This window comes from Rhincodon typus, chromosome 9 (genome assembly GCF_021869965.1).
Source record: "Rhincodon typus isolate 14 chromosome 9, sRhiTyp1.1, whole genome shotgun sequence".
NCBI classification, from domain to species: Eukaryota; Metazoa; Chordata; class Chondrichthyes; order Orectolobiformes; family Rhincodontidae; genus Rhincodon; species Rhincodon typus.
Window position 1 is genome coordinate 48840550 of NC_063340.1, and position 15526 is coordinate 48856075.

Genomic DNA, 15526 nt, shown 5'->3' on the forward strand with positions numbered 1-15526 from the left:
TCAAATATAAATTAGGCTATTTCTTATCAGAAAGCCTTAGAGCTGGAATAATGAGCAGAATAGCAATTCTTTTGTGGTGGTAGTAACTGAGGGAAACTGTTAACAGAAGTACAAATGTCTGACTAAAGAGCTTATATTTGTTGGATTTGAGGGAAGGGAGATGGTGGCCATGGCAAGAAGGAACAGGCTATGAGATAGAGGAATTTTCTGCGGAAATGAGCATCAAAGGTGAACATAAGAGTGTAATGGAATAAATGGATAAATTGTAGAAATGTGGTTTGGGCCTAGATAGTTGAAAGATTTAAAGTGCCGGTAAAAATGACTTGAAAGAATGCCAAGGGCAGATACAGAAGGAAATGCTTTGTAATTGTTTGTGAGTGGGAAGGGATGGAAGTTGTCAGACATGGATTTTTCAGTGATCAAGGTGAAGGGGATAAATTAGTCTTGTTTGAATGAAAGGCCAAGAAGTTAGTTGTGAATATGGGTGGTGAGGTTTATATGCAGAACAGAATGAACTCAGAGGACAGGTGATCAGTTAAAATTACTTCAAAGGCTAAGTGCAGAGTGATCAACTGTCCTGCATATTTCCACATCAGTCTGTGGGAGACGGAACCTGAGAGTACCTTCTTACCTTTGGCTCTTTGTTTGTGTGTGTGACAAATCGCACTATGATCATCCACATACCACCAGCGGGAATTGAAGTGTTTTACGTGGCATTGCCAAACAGGCAGATGTGACTAGCCAGAAGATTAGTTTTGGTTGCTTAAATCCCGTGCTCAGAAATACCAGTTCCCAAAGCTATTACATGAGAGTTATGACCAAAAGATCAGAAGAAATAGGAACAAGAGTAGGCTGTTCAGCCACATGAGCCTGCTCCACCATTCAACAGGATCATGGCTGATCCAACATTCCTCATGTCCATTTTCCTGCCCTTTGCCCAACCGATCAAGAATCTGTCTCAGCCTTAACTATACACAAGTCTGCTCCCTGTAGTAAGGAGTTTCAAAGATTCACAATCTTCCGAAAGAAGAAATTCCTCCTCATCTCAGTCTTAAATTGGCACTCATTTATTTTGAGACTACACCCTTTGGTCCTAGACTGTCCCGTAAGAGGAAACATCCTCTCAGCATTTACCCTGTCAAGCCATCAAGAATTCTACATGTCTCAATGAGATCAACCTTTCAGTCTTAGAGTCATCGAGTCATATAGCATGGAAACAGACCCTTTGGTGCAACCAGCCCATGCCGAACATAATCCCAAATTAAACTAGTCCCATCTGCCTACTCCTGGCCCATAGCCCTCCAAACCTTTCCTATTCATGTACCTACCCAAATCCAATTAGGTACAATCCAAATCATGTACCTATCCAATTTAACCTGTCCAGTTAAATAATATCCTTTCTATAACTGGGAGTCCAGAACTGGACACAGTATTCCAGAAGAGGCCTCACCAATGTCCTGTACGACCTCAACATAACTTCCCAAGTCCTATATTCAAAAGAATGAATAACGAAGGCAATTTTTCTGAAGAAGGGTCCAGACCCAAAACATCAGCTTTCCTGCTCCTCTGATGCGCCTGGCCTGTTGTGTTCATCCAGCTCCACACCTTGTAATCTCAGACTCCAGCATCGGCAGTTCCTATTATCTCCCAGTAATGAAGGTAAGTGTGCCAAACGTCTTTTTAACCAGGAACAAAAACAAAGTTGCTGGAAAAACTCAGCAAGTCTGGCAGCATCTGCGAGGGGAAAAACAGAGTTAACGTTTCGGGTCCGGTGACCCTTCCTCAGAACTCCTCAGAACAGACTTCCTCAGAACTCAGAATCAGTTCTGAGGAAGGGTCACCAGACCTAAAACATTAACTTCACAGATGCTGCCAGACCTGCTGAGCTTTTCCAGCAACTTTGTTTTTGTTCCTGATTTACAGCATCCGCAGTTCTTTTAGTTTTTATTTCGCCTTTTTAATCACCCGGTTTACATGTGACACAAACTTCAAAGAATTATGTACCTGCACCCCTAGATCCGTCTGTTCCACAACCTTACCCAAGGCTCTACAATGCATTGTATAAACCCTACCCTTGTTTGTTGTACCAAAATGCAATACCTTGCATTTATACAGATTGAAATCTATCTGCCATTTTTCAGCCCTTTGACCCATTTGATCATGATCCCTTTGTAATCTTAGAAAACCTTTCTCATCATCTACTGTGCCACCAATTTTTGTGTCATCCACAAACTTGCTAACTATGCCTTCTATATTCTCATTCATTAGCAGCTATTTGTTCTTCTAGGCTGACCATTATCCATTTCTTTACCTGTCCACCTGTTCTCCTCTCTCTATCTCCACATATCATTTACTCCTTACCCCTCCCCCACCTGTCTTCTGCATTAAAGCCTTTGCCTAGCTGCCATCAGTACTGAAGAAGGGTCACTGGACCCAAAATATTTTCTAATTTCTCTCCACTGCTGTCGCCAGGCCTGCAGAGTTTTTCCAGCAATTTGTGTTTTGTTTTGATTTCTAGCATCCGCAGCTTTGTTTGGTTTTTCTCTCTGTAAGCTGTATCCTTCTCACAAGCTGCCTTTCCACCTATTTTAAGTCATCTACAAATTTGGCTACAGTACATTCACTTCTTTAATCCAAGTCATGAAAGCATGTTGTAAACAGTTGCAGTCCCAGCATGATCCCTGTGGAATCCCACTGGCTGTAGTTTGCCAACCTGGAAAAGAACCCCTTATTCCCACTCGCTGCTTCCTATCCATTAGCCAATTTTTTGTCCATGCCAATATACTACCTTGATACTAATAGATTCTGATGCTAGGCTAATTCGCCTATGGTTACCTGATTTGTCTCCTTCCCTTTTTGAATAGGGTTCAGCAGTTTTCCAATCCTCTGGTGCTTCTCTAGGATCCAATGATTTTTAGAAAATTACAACCAATGCCTCCACTATTTCCGTAGCTACCTCTTTTAGGATCCCAGGATGGAAGCCATCAGGGCCAGGGATATATCTACCTAAGCATCATTAATTTGTCTAATACCATCTCTTTAGTGATGGTGATGGTACTTGATTATTCTTTAGTATTAATGGAATGCTTGAAGTATCTTCCACTGTAAAGGCTGATGCAAAATATCTGTTTAACCCTCTGCTATTTCCTTGTTACCCAAAACTATCTCCCCAGATTCATTTTCTAAAGGGCTTATGTTCACTTTGACCTCTCTTTTCCGTTTTATATATTTAAATAAGCTGTTATTGTCAATTTTTATATTCCTAGCTAGTTTGCCCTCATAGTTTATTTTCACTGTCTTTATTATATTTTTAGTCCTCCTTTGCTGGATTCTGAATTTATCCCAATCTTTGGGGCTATCACTGACAACATTGGCTGGCAGCAAAGCAGTGAGCACATCTCAGTGGAAAACATGGTGTGAGGGCTAAGGCAGGCACGAAAACAGGGAGATTTTAATTGAAAAAGTTGCAATAACTGAGGTTCTCAAAGAAAGAGAAGCTGCCAGAACAGGCAAGCAGACAAAGATGTGTTCTGGTGATAATGGTATGGAGGTATGTGGTAAGTTTGAAGACACTTTGCGGAATTTCTTGCCTTATGTGACATACCACACTTAAAAGCAGAACATTACGGATGCTGGAAATCTGCAAAGTGTTGTAAAAATTCATGGAAATACTCATCAGGTCAAGCATCTTTCGTCCTCTAAAATGTTGCCAGACCTACTGAGTTGTTGCACGCTTCGGATGATATTCAGTCGTAGAGGTCAGTATTTTGTTTCATGTTGTCTGGAAAGTAAGTAGTTGTGCAAGTGGTTTAACACGTCTTTGCCTGCCAAGTCTTATTGATTTGATCTTGACTCAGTCGAGGCATTTCACTCTTGAAAATAAACATTGGCTTATTTCTACAAGTTCAAATAGATAAGCAGTAAATTCCAAAAAAAAACTCACTATGCATAATCGTCATGTTTGTTTGAACGGAATTGAACACATCACGATAAATGTAAATGTTAAATACATTAAAACGATGACTATGTAGTGGCTGTTATTCCGAAAATATTTTTACTGAGCTTTATCCCAGATTACGAATAAATACTTCCAAGTCACTAACTCCTGTTACTCAATGGACAAAATCGATAATCCCGAATATGGATGGTTGCTTTAAGAAAAAATGCAGCAAATATTCAACATGACCCCGGAAGGAGTTTAAGATTGTCAGCACGTGGGAAGTAAATCTATCTTTTTCCAGCGATTGGAACGTTACCCCGGGATTGGAATGTCACCCCGGGAATGGAACGTTGTCCTGGGATTGGAACGTTGCCCGGATGGGGAGCAGAATCCTGAGCGTGCCCAGGCAAGAGGGTAAATGATGTGGAGGAGATTGTGCTAAACATTTGGTCACTACCGAGGAAAATCTTTCGGTGTTAAAGCAGGTTAACCAGAGGAGGGGATAAGGGATCAGAAGGTGCGTGGAGACCTTCATTGGGAGTTTTTGAAAAAAAAACTTGGTATTTGTTTAGCTTTTGGAAACTTTGTGATTTTCATGCTTTCATTTTTTTTTGAAAAACTAAAACCGAAATAGCGAAGAAATAATGGATGGTATTCAGTATTGGTAGAGTTCAGTATTTCATGTTGTCTGGAAAGTAGTTAGTTGTAGAAGGGGTTTAATATGTTTTTTTGCGTATTAATACCATCACTAAAAGGCCATTAGATGCAAACACAACAGGAAATTGCATTTGTTTATACTCCATCACCTTCTAGTCTTTCTTCACTTCTAATTTATTCATCCCTGTATTTCTTCATATATTTATCTCACCTCCACTAATTGCATCATTGCCAGCCATCTCTGATACTAAGTGAGTCTTGTGGAGTACTGGTTGCTTGTAGGCTAGAAGGTCTGTCTCTCCTGTGAAGGTACTTGAAGCCAAATAAAGCTGATTGTGTTATCCTGCCAGTTGCTGTAAGCTGTTGCATTACAGCAATAAGTCAGAGATTTTATAATTGCGAACCAGTCACTCTGTGTCTCCTGCAAAGTAGAAGAACCTGAAGGAAAAATTCAGAGAACTAAAGGACTTTGGAAACAAAGTTAACACTGCATCAAATCCTGGGGACTGATGCTTTGAACTGATTCCCAAGTTTTCTTCATTCCACTGATGATACTTTTTTGTTTCGTATGTGTGTTGGTGCTTTTAGAAGGGAATTAAAAGTTTAGATAGTAGAGCTAGCCAGTAGTTCATATTTGTTTATCTGTTGCTGGAATCAATCCATTTGTGATATATCGTATTTCTTGTTAAGTGGAGAAACCTACTCCATGTTTTCTGTTAATCTGAGACTGCAAGACAGATAAATTTGGGACTTTAGTAAAACTTCTAACTTTTATGATTACTCTTGGAACAGTGGGGCTTGATATCCAGGAGCTTTACCCAGTGAGGTTTTACAGTTGTCTCCTATAGGTGTTTGCTGTTCTTTCCCTTTTCCAGTTCACTTTTTAGAATGCTGTACTGTCTGAATTTTTTTTAATTTTCCTTTCTGGAATGAAAGAACAGATTTTGTAATGATATGGCTGAGTGAAAGTACTTATACCAATAAAGAGAGATGTAATATTTCAAACTGTTGGATCCTTCATTCTTTTACAGCTTCCAAACTTCAGCAGCGTTGACTTTACACAAGGAGTCCTTGTTGAATGCTTCAAGGCCTAGTGAAAATTCTGGTCAATCTGTGATGTGAGTTCTTCAAGACTAGTATGAAGGTAAAGTCACCACAGTTTTAACTGGGAGATAGCAAGAACTGCCGATGCTGGAGTCAGAGATAACACAGTGTGGAGCTGGAGGAACACAGCAGGCCAGGCAGCATCAGAGGAGTAAAGACGAGGTCGGTGGTGTCAACGGGAGAGGTGATGGTGACCACATGGTTAATGGCGCCAAGCACATTGAGGAGGAGGTCCTGGGTAGGGTTGCTGTCTGACCTACTGTGCCCCTCCAGCTCCGCACTGTGTGATCACAGTCTTTACTGGACCAGGCTGCTCTCTCATTAGAGAGATGATTGGTCGTGGTTTAACCTGAGGGTCACCACGCCACGGGCAAGGGCAGAGGTTTAGAAGGAAAGTGCATAGGAACCTCAGCAGTGCAGGAATTGAACTTGTGCTGTTGGCCCTAGAGGGCCATAAAACCACTAACCAAAGACTAGACTTCATTTCTAGGGGGATAGAATTGAAATGTAGGGAGGTTATGTTCAATATGCACAGGATGTTGGTTAGGCCTCTTCTAGAGTGTTGTGTGCAGTTCTGGTTGCCCTGTTATAAGAAGGATATTATTAAATTCAAGAGGATTCAGAAAAGATTTGCCAGGATGTTGTTGGGAATGGAGGGTTTGATATATAAAAATAGACTGGAAAAGGTGCGACGTCTTCACTGGAGTGGAGGAGGTTGAGGGGTGACCTTATTGAGGATTATAAAATCATGAGGAGCATGGATAAGGTGAATTGTAAGGGTCTGTTCCCTAGGGTGGGGGAGTTCAAAACTAGGGGGCATATTTTTAAGGTGAGGGGAGAAAGATTAAAAGAGGATGTGAGGGGGCAGCATTTTTATACAGAGTGGTTCGTGCATGGAATGAACTGCCAGAGAAGGTGGTGGATGCAGGTGCAGTCACAACATTTAAAGGACTTTTGGATAAGTTCATGAATAGGAAATGTTTGGAGAGATATGGGCCAAGCGCAGGCAAGTGGGACTAGTTTAGTTTGGGAATATGGTCGGCGTGGACTGTTTGGACCGAAGGGTCTGTTTACATGCTGTATGACTCTATGTATTAAATGTTGGTTAGACTACACTTGGGACCAGCCTCTTGCTCCTGTGTTGAGTATGCAGTCAAGAAGATTTCTAATTCCCCAAAAGATCTTGAGAGAAACTTCCCCAAATGGCCTAATTTTCATTTGGGCGTTGCTAACTGGAAGCAGGTATGCCTTCTACAGAAGGAGCCCCAAGGCAGCCACATAAATTGTTGAATACCTAGGTGGGCTAATTAAAAGACTTGCCTAGGTGCCCTGGGACTTTATTTCACTGATATTAAAAATGGGCCTTCTTGCATCCCTCATCCCTACACATTTCTCATGCTCGTCCATCCGCCACACACGCTTTATGCCAATTTAGCACCATTCACTTACCACCCTTTGACCTTGCTCACTCCATGTCAACTCTCCCAGTATCTACCATAGGCAGATCTTAGGAGCCACAGTAAGATGACATAAAATAAATTCAAGTAACAAATTTTTAATTCCCTATGGTAAATAACACTCCTTTATTAAAAACTCTTTCATAATTTAAATCTATTCAAGTGCTTAATCCATTACAGAACAAACAATTGTATTTGAGATAACAAGGTGTAGAGCTGGATGAACACAGCAGGCCAAGCAGCATCAGAGGAGCGGGAAAGCTGATGTTTCGGGCCTAGACCCTTCTTCAGAAAACGATTGTATTTCACAGCCCTCCAGAAAATATAGCTGATCCCTTTTATACCCACATGGAGCTGTCCATCAAGCTGTGAATTTACTGTCCCCCCACTGTGATGATAGGTGGTAGAAGCTGTCACCAAATACTCAATAATACAAAGTGCTGGAGAAACTTGATTGTTTCTCTTTCACGAATGCTCCCAAGACAGAGTTCATGTTTGAGTCCCCAGTTACTTTTCTGCGGAGTGATCCTATAATGTTAGAACTCGGGCTTGTGTCAACGAACATCCATTGAAATTGCAAAACATTTTTTTTCAAGCAAGAGTCACAGCAAGAATTTTTCAAAATTTAAAAAACAGAGGATGTAAATGATTGACAACTTAACAGTTCCACATGTTTAATCCTCCTTTTACATGCAAATTTATATTGGTAATAATCCCACAGTGATACCGAGACCTTTCCAGCAGGATACCTGACCTCCTTATAGAGTCATACAACATGGAACAGACCCTTTGGTCCAAGTTGTCCGTGCCGACCAGACATCCCAATCTGACCAAGTCCCATTTGCCAGCATTTGGCCTTTATACCTCTAAACCCTTCCTATTGATGTACCCACCTGGATGCCTTTAAATTTGTAATTATACCTGCCTCCACCACTTCTTTTGGCATACGTGCGGCACCGTATGCATGTAAAAGTTACCTCTCAGTCCTTTTTAAATCTGTCCCCTGCTCCTCAACTTTGCTTTCTAGTTTTGGACTCCCCCCTACCCTAGGAAACAGACTTTGGCTCTTCACCCTATCTGTGTCCCTAATTTTTTTAAACTTCTATAAGGTCACCCCTCAGCCTCCGACACTGCAGGGGAAAAAAGCCCCAGTCTATTCAGCCCCCTTCTATAGTTCAAACCCTCCAGTCCCGGCAACATCCTTTTCAAAGAGCTACAGTACGTTTAGACCACTTCCTCTAATGTCTCATACTCATGAGACCTGTTTCAGAAACTAGGATGATGAAAATTGCTTGTGAGCCATGCAGCTGTATCTTTTTAAGTGTGCTGGGGTCTCTGTGATCTGGATATGCAACACACGCAGTTCGCTGTTGACAGAAATAGTGAGTTCTGGGCTCAGAGGTGGAACTTCTGTATTCAAGGTACCAGTGCCAATTTTTAGTGAGGTAGCATATCCCTTCCAGCTCTGTTAAGGTGGAAATCTAAACTTTGGTTTGCTGTACAATCTAATGCCATATTATTTAAAAAAAAATGCTCACCAGACTCATTCAGGGAGTGAAGGGCTTATCATGTGGAGATAGGTTGAAAACATTGGACCTTTACCCGTTACAGGATGGAAGAATGAGAGGTAATGTTATCGAAACTTCTAAGATTCTGAGGGGTCTTGTTTGGAGAATATCTTCTCAGCATTCACCCTATGTAGATGAGACTCGAACTAGAGGACACATTCTAAGAATCTGAGGTCTTGCTTTTTAAAATCAAGATGACTGTTTTTCTGAGAATCATTAGCTTGTCGAATTCTCTTTCCCAGAAAACAGTAGAGGTTGGGTCATTGAATCTATTCAGGGCTGAGTTAGTTTTTTGATAGACAGGGAAATTAATGGTTTGGGAGAGGGGTGGCAGACAGGAAAGTTGTGACCTCGAACAAGTAATCTATGATGTTATGGAATGATGGAGCAGGTTTGAAGGACTAAATGGTCCACTTTTGCAGTCTTGCCCTATGGAGAGGGTGAAGGAAGAAATTTCCTGATAATATCAGGAAATGTGAGCGGTCCCTTCAGGAAATGTTAGAGACACTGGATCTTGCCTCTTGAAAAGCAACAACTGAGAGGTGACCTAATGGAAGCCTTTATGAAAGGTTTAGAGACAGTGAATACAGAAAGAACGTTTCTTCTTGTGGTGAAGAAGATAACTGGAGGCCATCAAGATAAGATAAGGAATTTCAAAGAAACTTCTTCCCCTAAAGATTGGTGAAGTATGTGGAACACTGCATTGAAGGGCGTTTTTGAAATGAGTTCTTTTTGGGGCTAGTTGGTTGGTTGGACAGCTGCTTTACCATGCAGGGTGATGCCAACAGCATAAGTTCAGTTCCCGCACTGGGTGAGGTTACCATCAAGGTCTTTCCTTCTCCACCTCTTCCCCTTGACTGTGGCATGGTGACCCTCAGGTTAAACCACCACCAGACATCTCTGTCTAAAGAGAGAGGAGCCTACGGTCTGGTAAGACTGTGGTGACTTTACCTTTTTATTGGTATTTTCTAATTTTATTCCATTTTGATTGCCTATCGCTTTGATAGTTCTGTTGTAATCCTTGATTGACATTTTAGTTTGTAAGGATTCCAATGTGGAAGTGGGTCGGTGCATTGAGTGAATTCTGCAGCACAGGTGTCTACCTTGTCCAACAGCACAATATCTGGTAGTTGTACTTTCTCAACATAAGTCAACCATGAAATAACTGGATAACAAGATGCAGCAAAAGTTCGATTGCAGTTTTGATACTTCGTGCACCTCGTTATTTAAGATGCAAAGAAAGGAAATGCTTCAAAGATGATGAGTTGTTTGCTTTAAGTTATTAATTAAGGCCCAAAATATCTAATATCACTGCTCGAAGTGAGCATGTTTATATTTTGTTTCTGGACTTTGAGGCTTTTGCTGTGATGTTCTCACAGTGTTTATTCTTCACCACCAGATGGAGCTTTTGTACTTTTTTGAAAAAGTTCATTCGATGAATCCAGTTACCAAATTTGAACATATTTATATTTGATGCGTTTCAAGTACTGTGCTGTTCTCTGTTCTGTGTTTAAGTGTGACTGCAAAACATTATTCCATCTTTATTTTACTGGATTTTAATAGAATTTTGTGTAATTTGTCTTTGTGTATGTGTTCTTGTACATGTTCTTGTTCCTTTACAACTTCCATCAGTCCACACCCCATTCTGAGCTGGAAGAATTGTAGGTACTGTGATATGAGTGGGGCTAGTAGAGACAGTGTAAAGTCTGATCCCAGAAGCGGTGGAAAAAAATTATTGAGCTAATTGAACAGACAAGACCTCTGTCCTTTGAAAAGAAACCCCTTAGATTGCGTTTCCTACTGTTACATAGATACTTCAGTAGATAAAGTGAAACTGAAATAGCACTTCCAGAATAAGAAGGCACAGGAGAATTGAATATTTCTGCACAAAGCATGTTTGCCATTGGAAAGATTGGATTTTTTTTTTCAAGAAGCAACCAAGTACTGAAATGGGATTAAGTAGAGATAGGCTTCTGAAAGACTGCCATTGAATAGACTTAAAGAGCACCTTTGTTACACTATACTGTTGTTCCAGGTTTACACAAGTGTAACCAACGGTAAGCTGTTCAAGATTGGAATATCCCTTCATCTTGATAAGCAGAGATCCATTGGAGAGGAAACCTGGGGATCCAGCTACTGGAGCAGACTTTGGAAATAGTTGTAAAAGTGCCAAATTTGGTACTTAAGTCTGTATTTTGCCTCTTGTGAGAATTAAATTGGTTTTAAATCTAAATCCAGGCAAAGTTAAAACTCAGATATCTGGCCTCTTGGTTATTACTTTCATGTGATTTTGAGTAAGTTAGTCATACAGCACAGAAACAGACCCTTCGATCCAACCAGTCCATGCCGACCATATTCCCAAACTAAACTAACCCCACCAGCCTGTGCTTGACCCATATCCCTCCAAACATTTCTTACTCGCATCCTTACAAAATGTCTTTTAAACATTATAACTGTACCTGCATCCACCACTACCTTTGGAAGTTCAACCCACACACAAATTACTCTCTTTTTTTCTTTTTTAAAAGAAAGCCTCTGATGTATTTTTAAAATCTTTCTTCTCTCATTTTAAAAATATTGTTGTGAAAACCCCCATCCTAGAGAAAAGACCCTTGCCATTCACCTTATCTATGCCCCTCATGATTTTATAAGACTCTGTTTGGTCACCCCCAAACCCTACACTTCAGTGAAAAAGAGTCCCATCCTATCCACCCTGTTCTCATAGCTCAAACCCTCCATTCCCAGCAACATCCTGGTAAATCTCTTCTGAACCTTCCCCAGCTTGATAATATCCTTCCTATAACAGGGAGATTAGGAATGGACACAGTACTCCAGAAGAGGCCTCACCAACGTCCTGTGCAACCTCAACATAACATCCTAACTCCCAGACTTAAAGGTCTGAGCAATAAAGGCAAGCATGCTGAACTTCTTAACCACCCTATCTGTTTATGATGCAAACTTCAGAGTTATGTACCCAAACCCCTCGATCTCTCCATTCTATGACGCTACCCAAGGCCCTACTTTTAATTGTATAAGTCTTGCCCTTGTTTGTTTTAGCAAAATGCAATGCCTCGCATTTATCCAAATTAAATTCCATCTGTCACTCCTCAGCCCTTTGATCCCATTGATCAAGATCTCTTTGTAATCTTAGATAACCTTCTTCACTGTCCACTGTACCACCAATTTTGGTGCAAACTTACTCACTATGCCTTCTGTATTCTCATCTAAATCATTTATGTAAATGACAAACAAAAGTGGATTCAACACTGATCCCTGTGAACATCACAGGCCTTCTGACAAAAAGAAACAACCATCACTCTGCCGTTAAGCCAATTTTGTATCCAATTGGCAAGGTCTAACTTTACAAATTAGTTTACCAGGCAGAACCTTGCCAAAGGCTTTACTAAAGTCCAAATAAACAATGTACCACTCTAACCTCATCAATCTTCTTGGCTACTTCCTCAAAAAAAAATTCAATTTCCCTTGATTTCCCTCACACAAGACCATGCTGACTATCCCTAATCATTCCTTGCCTCCTCAAAGGCATATAAATCCTATCTTTCAGAATCACCTCCAACGACTTACCCACCACCAAAGTCAGACCCACAGGTCTATACTTTCTAGGCTTTTCCTTCTTAGACAAAGGCACAACATTATGCAAATCTCCAGTCATTTGGCACCTCCCCCTTATTTATAGATGATACAAATATTTCTGCAAGGGGTCCTACAATTTCGCCCCTAACTTCTCATGACGACCTAGGATACACTCGATCAGGACGCGGAGATTTATCCATCGTCATATTTTTTTAAGGCCGCCAGCTCTACTACTTCTGTAATGTGAACTGTTTTCAAAACATCACTATTTAGTTCCCTGAGTTCTCTAGCTTGTATTTCTTTCTCCAAAATAAAAACTGACGTGAAATATTCATTTAATACCTCCCTTATCTCCTGAGGTTCAACACTGAGATGAGCCCTTTGATCTTTAAGGGGCTCTGCTTTCTCTCTAGTTGCTCTGTTGCTCTTAATGTACTTGTAGAGTCTCTTTGGATTATCCTTAACTCTGTTTGCAATGGCTATCTTGCATCCTGTCTTTGCCTTCCTGATCTCCCTCTTAAGAATGCCCCTTCACTCTTTTTATGCTGTTCAAGAGATACATTTAAACCTAGTTGTTTATATCTAATACTTTTTTTTTATTATTCTTGACTAGAACCTCAATATCTTTATTCATCCATTGTTCTCTAATCCTACCAGCCTTGCTTTTCACTCTAACAGGAACATAATGACTCTGGAACTCTTTTCAGACATTCCTTTAGAAATCTACTCCAATCAATTTTTGAAAGTTCTTGTCTCGTACTATTAAAATTTGCCTTTCTGCAATTAAAAACTTTAATTTTTATGAAAGGCTTATCCTTTTCCATTAACTGTTTAAAACTAATAGAATTATGATCACTAGACCCAAAGTGTTTATCACCCCTGTTATCACTTCAGTTACTTACCCTGTCTAATTACCCAAGAGAAGGTCAAGTTTTTGCTCATTCTCTAGTGGAAACATTTTACATATTGTTCAAGAAAATTTTGTTTAACATGTTTAACAAATTCTTCACCATCCAAACCTTTAATACTATGGTAGTCCCAGTCAATGTTTGGAAAATTAAAATCAATCACTATTACAGCCATATGGCCTGGTGGTATTATCGCTGGACTGTTAATCCAGAGACTCAGATAATGTTCTGGGGACCCGGGTTCAAATCCTGCCGTGGCAGGTAGTGGAATTTGAATTCAATAAATATCTGGAACTAAGAGTCTAATGATGACCATGAATCCATTGTCGATTGTTGGAAAAACTCATTTGGTTCACTAATGTCCTTTAGGGACATCCTTACCCGGTCTGGCCTACATGTGATTCTAGACCCACAGCAATGTGGTTGACTTGTAACTGCCCTCTGGGCAGTTAGGGATGGACAATAAATGCTGCCGAGCCAACGACGCCCTCATCCCATGAGTGAATAAAGAAAAAAAAAGTTATTCTTACATATATCTGAGATCTGTCTATATATTTGTTCCTCAATTACCCTATGATGGCTGGGAGTTCTATAGTACAATCCAATCAAGGTAATCTTTCCTTTTTTAATTTCTAATTATAGCCCATATATTTTCACTGGACAGTTTTTCAGAATATCTTCTCTAGTTACAGCAGTAACGGTTTTCTTAATCAAAAATGTCTCTCTCCCTCTTTTGTCTCTTTGTATCCTCCATATAGCATATGAAACCCGGAACATTGAGCTGTAGTCTTGTCCATCTCTCAGCCAAGTATCCATAATAGCTGTGATGTCCCAATCCCATGTTACCGAACGTACCCGCAGTTCATCAGGCTTATCAGTGAGACCTCTTGCATTGAAATAAATGGAGTTTAATTCTTTAGAGCAACTTCGTTTTTTGGCTTACTCTTGTCTGTCTTTTCTAATTAATTTGTTCTCTTCAGACTCAAAACCATCATTATCTTTCTTTCTGCTTACTCTGCTACTTGGGATCCCCCACCCCCTTTCTCTAATAGTTTACAGGCTGCCTTAATAGAATTAGCACACCTTCCCACTAGGATATTGGTCCCTTTCTAGTACAGGTGAAACTCATGCTTTTTGTACAGGTTTTTTCTGTCCCAGAAGAGATCCTAATGACCCAAGAACCTGATTCCCTGAACATTACACCATCTCTTCAGCCATTGATTTATACCTCTCATCTTCTCATTCTTTCCCACATTTGAACATGGCACTGGGAGTAAACCGGAAGGTGGTTCAAAGTTTTTGAGAAGATTCGTAGCTTGGTTTGTGGATGAGGTTGTAGACTTGCTTGCCGAGCCGGTGTGTTTGATGCAGACGTTTCGTCACCTTGCTAGGTAACATTGTCAGTGCGCCTCCGGTGAAGCATTGGTGTTCTGTCCTGCTTGTTATTTATATGCCTCGGTTTGCTGGGGTGGTTGGTATCACTTCTGGCAAGTAAGTACCAAGCGGGACGGAACGCCAACGCTTCACCAGAGACGCACTGATGATGTTACTGAGCAGGGTGACGAAATATCTGCATCAAGCACACCGGCTCGGCGAGCAAGAAGTTGGTTCTTTTTTTTAATCAAAGGTAATCTCTACTTTTCAGGCTGTCTTAGTTTCACGTTAACGGTGAGCTGAAGATGGATGATGTGATTGCTGAGCTAATAGCAGAAAGAGACCATTCAACTGATGATGGACCTGTTCAGACCAGCAGTTCCCGCCCAGAAATCTGTTTACACCTGCCTACGAGTATACTTCAGTTCCAAAGTACGGCTACCTCCGTAAGCCATTTCTGTTAGAACTTAAAATGATTTATTAAGTCAGAGGCTGTATGTAGTGACATTAAAGAATACTATAGGACCATAAAATGCAGGAGCAAAATAGGCCATTCTGCCCATCAAGCCCACTCTATCAGGATAGTCCTCAACTCTCCTGCCCCATAACCTTTGATTCACTTAATGATTAGAAGCCTGGCTATCTCAGCCTTGCATATGCTGAATGACCCAGTCTCGAATAAGCTTATTTGTTTTTATAGGATCACAGAAGAGAGCCATTCAGCCCATTGTGTCTGTACTAGCTCTCCTAATGAGTGTCCTGACTTAATGCCACTCTCCTGCCTTTCCCAATAATCCTGAACATTGTTTCTACTTATGCTAAGGTAAATTAGCCATGTCTTAGAGGGCCTTAGGGCTGCTGTCTCTTTTAGAGAGAGATGACTGATGGTTGTTCAACCTGAGGGTCACCATGACTCGGGTGAGG

At 40.7% G+C, this 15526-nt stretch overlaps 1 protein-coding gene across 8 annotated transcripts in view; it reads left to right on the forward strand.

The window, feature by feature from the left end:
• The first annotated feature begins 3428 nt into the window (after positions 1–3428).
• Positions 3429–15526, forward strand: part of taf1a (TATA box binding protein (TBP)-associated factor, RNA polymerase I, A) — a 32141-nt gene continuing 20043 nt past the window's right edge. Inside the window, exons 1-3 of one of the 8 annotated variants that reach the window (XM_048601282.1) lie at positions 4205–4457; positions 5629–5741; positions 14874–15034. In XM_048601282.1, the coding sequence (XP_048457239.1) occupies positions 14908–15034 (127 nt within the window). In that variant the 5' untranslated portion in view covers positions 4205–4457; positions 5629–5741; positions 14874–14907. Of the gene's footprint in view, positions 3551–4204; positions 4458–5628; positions 5742–14873; positions 15049–15526 lie in introns of those variants that run through there. The other 7 variants (XM_048601283.1, XM_048601285.1, XM_048601286.1 and 4 more) reach the window with 7 other exon arrangements.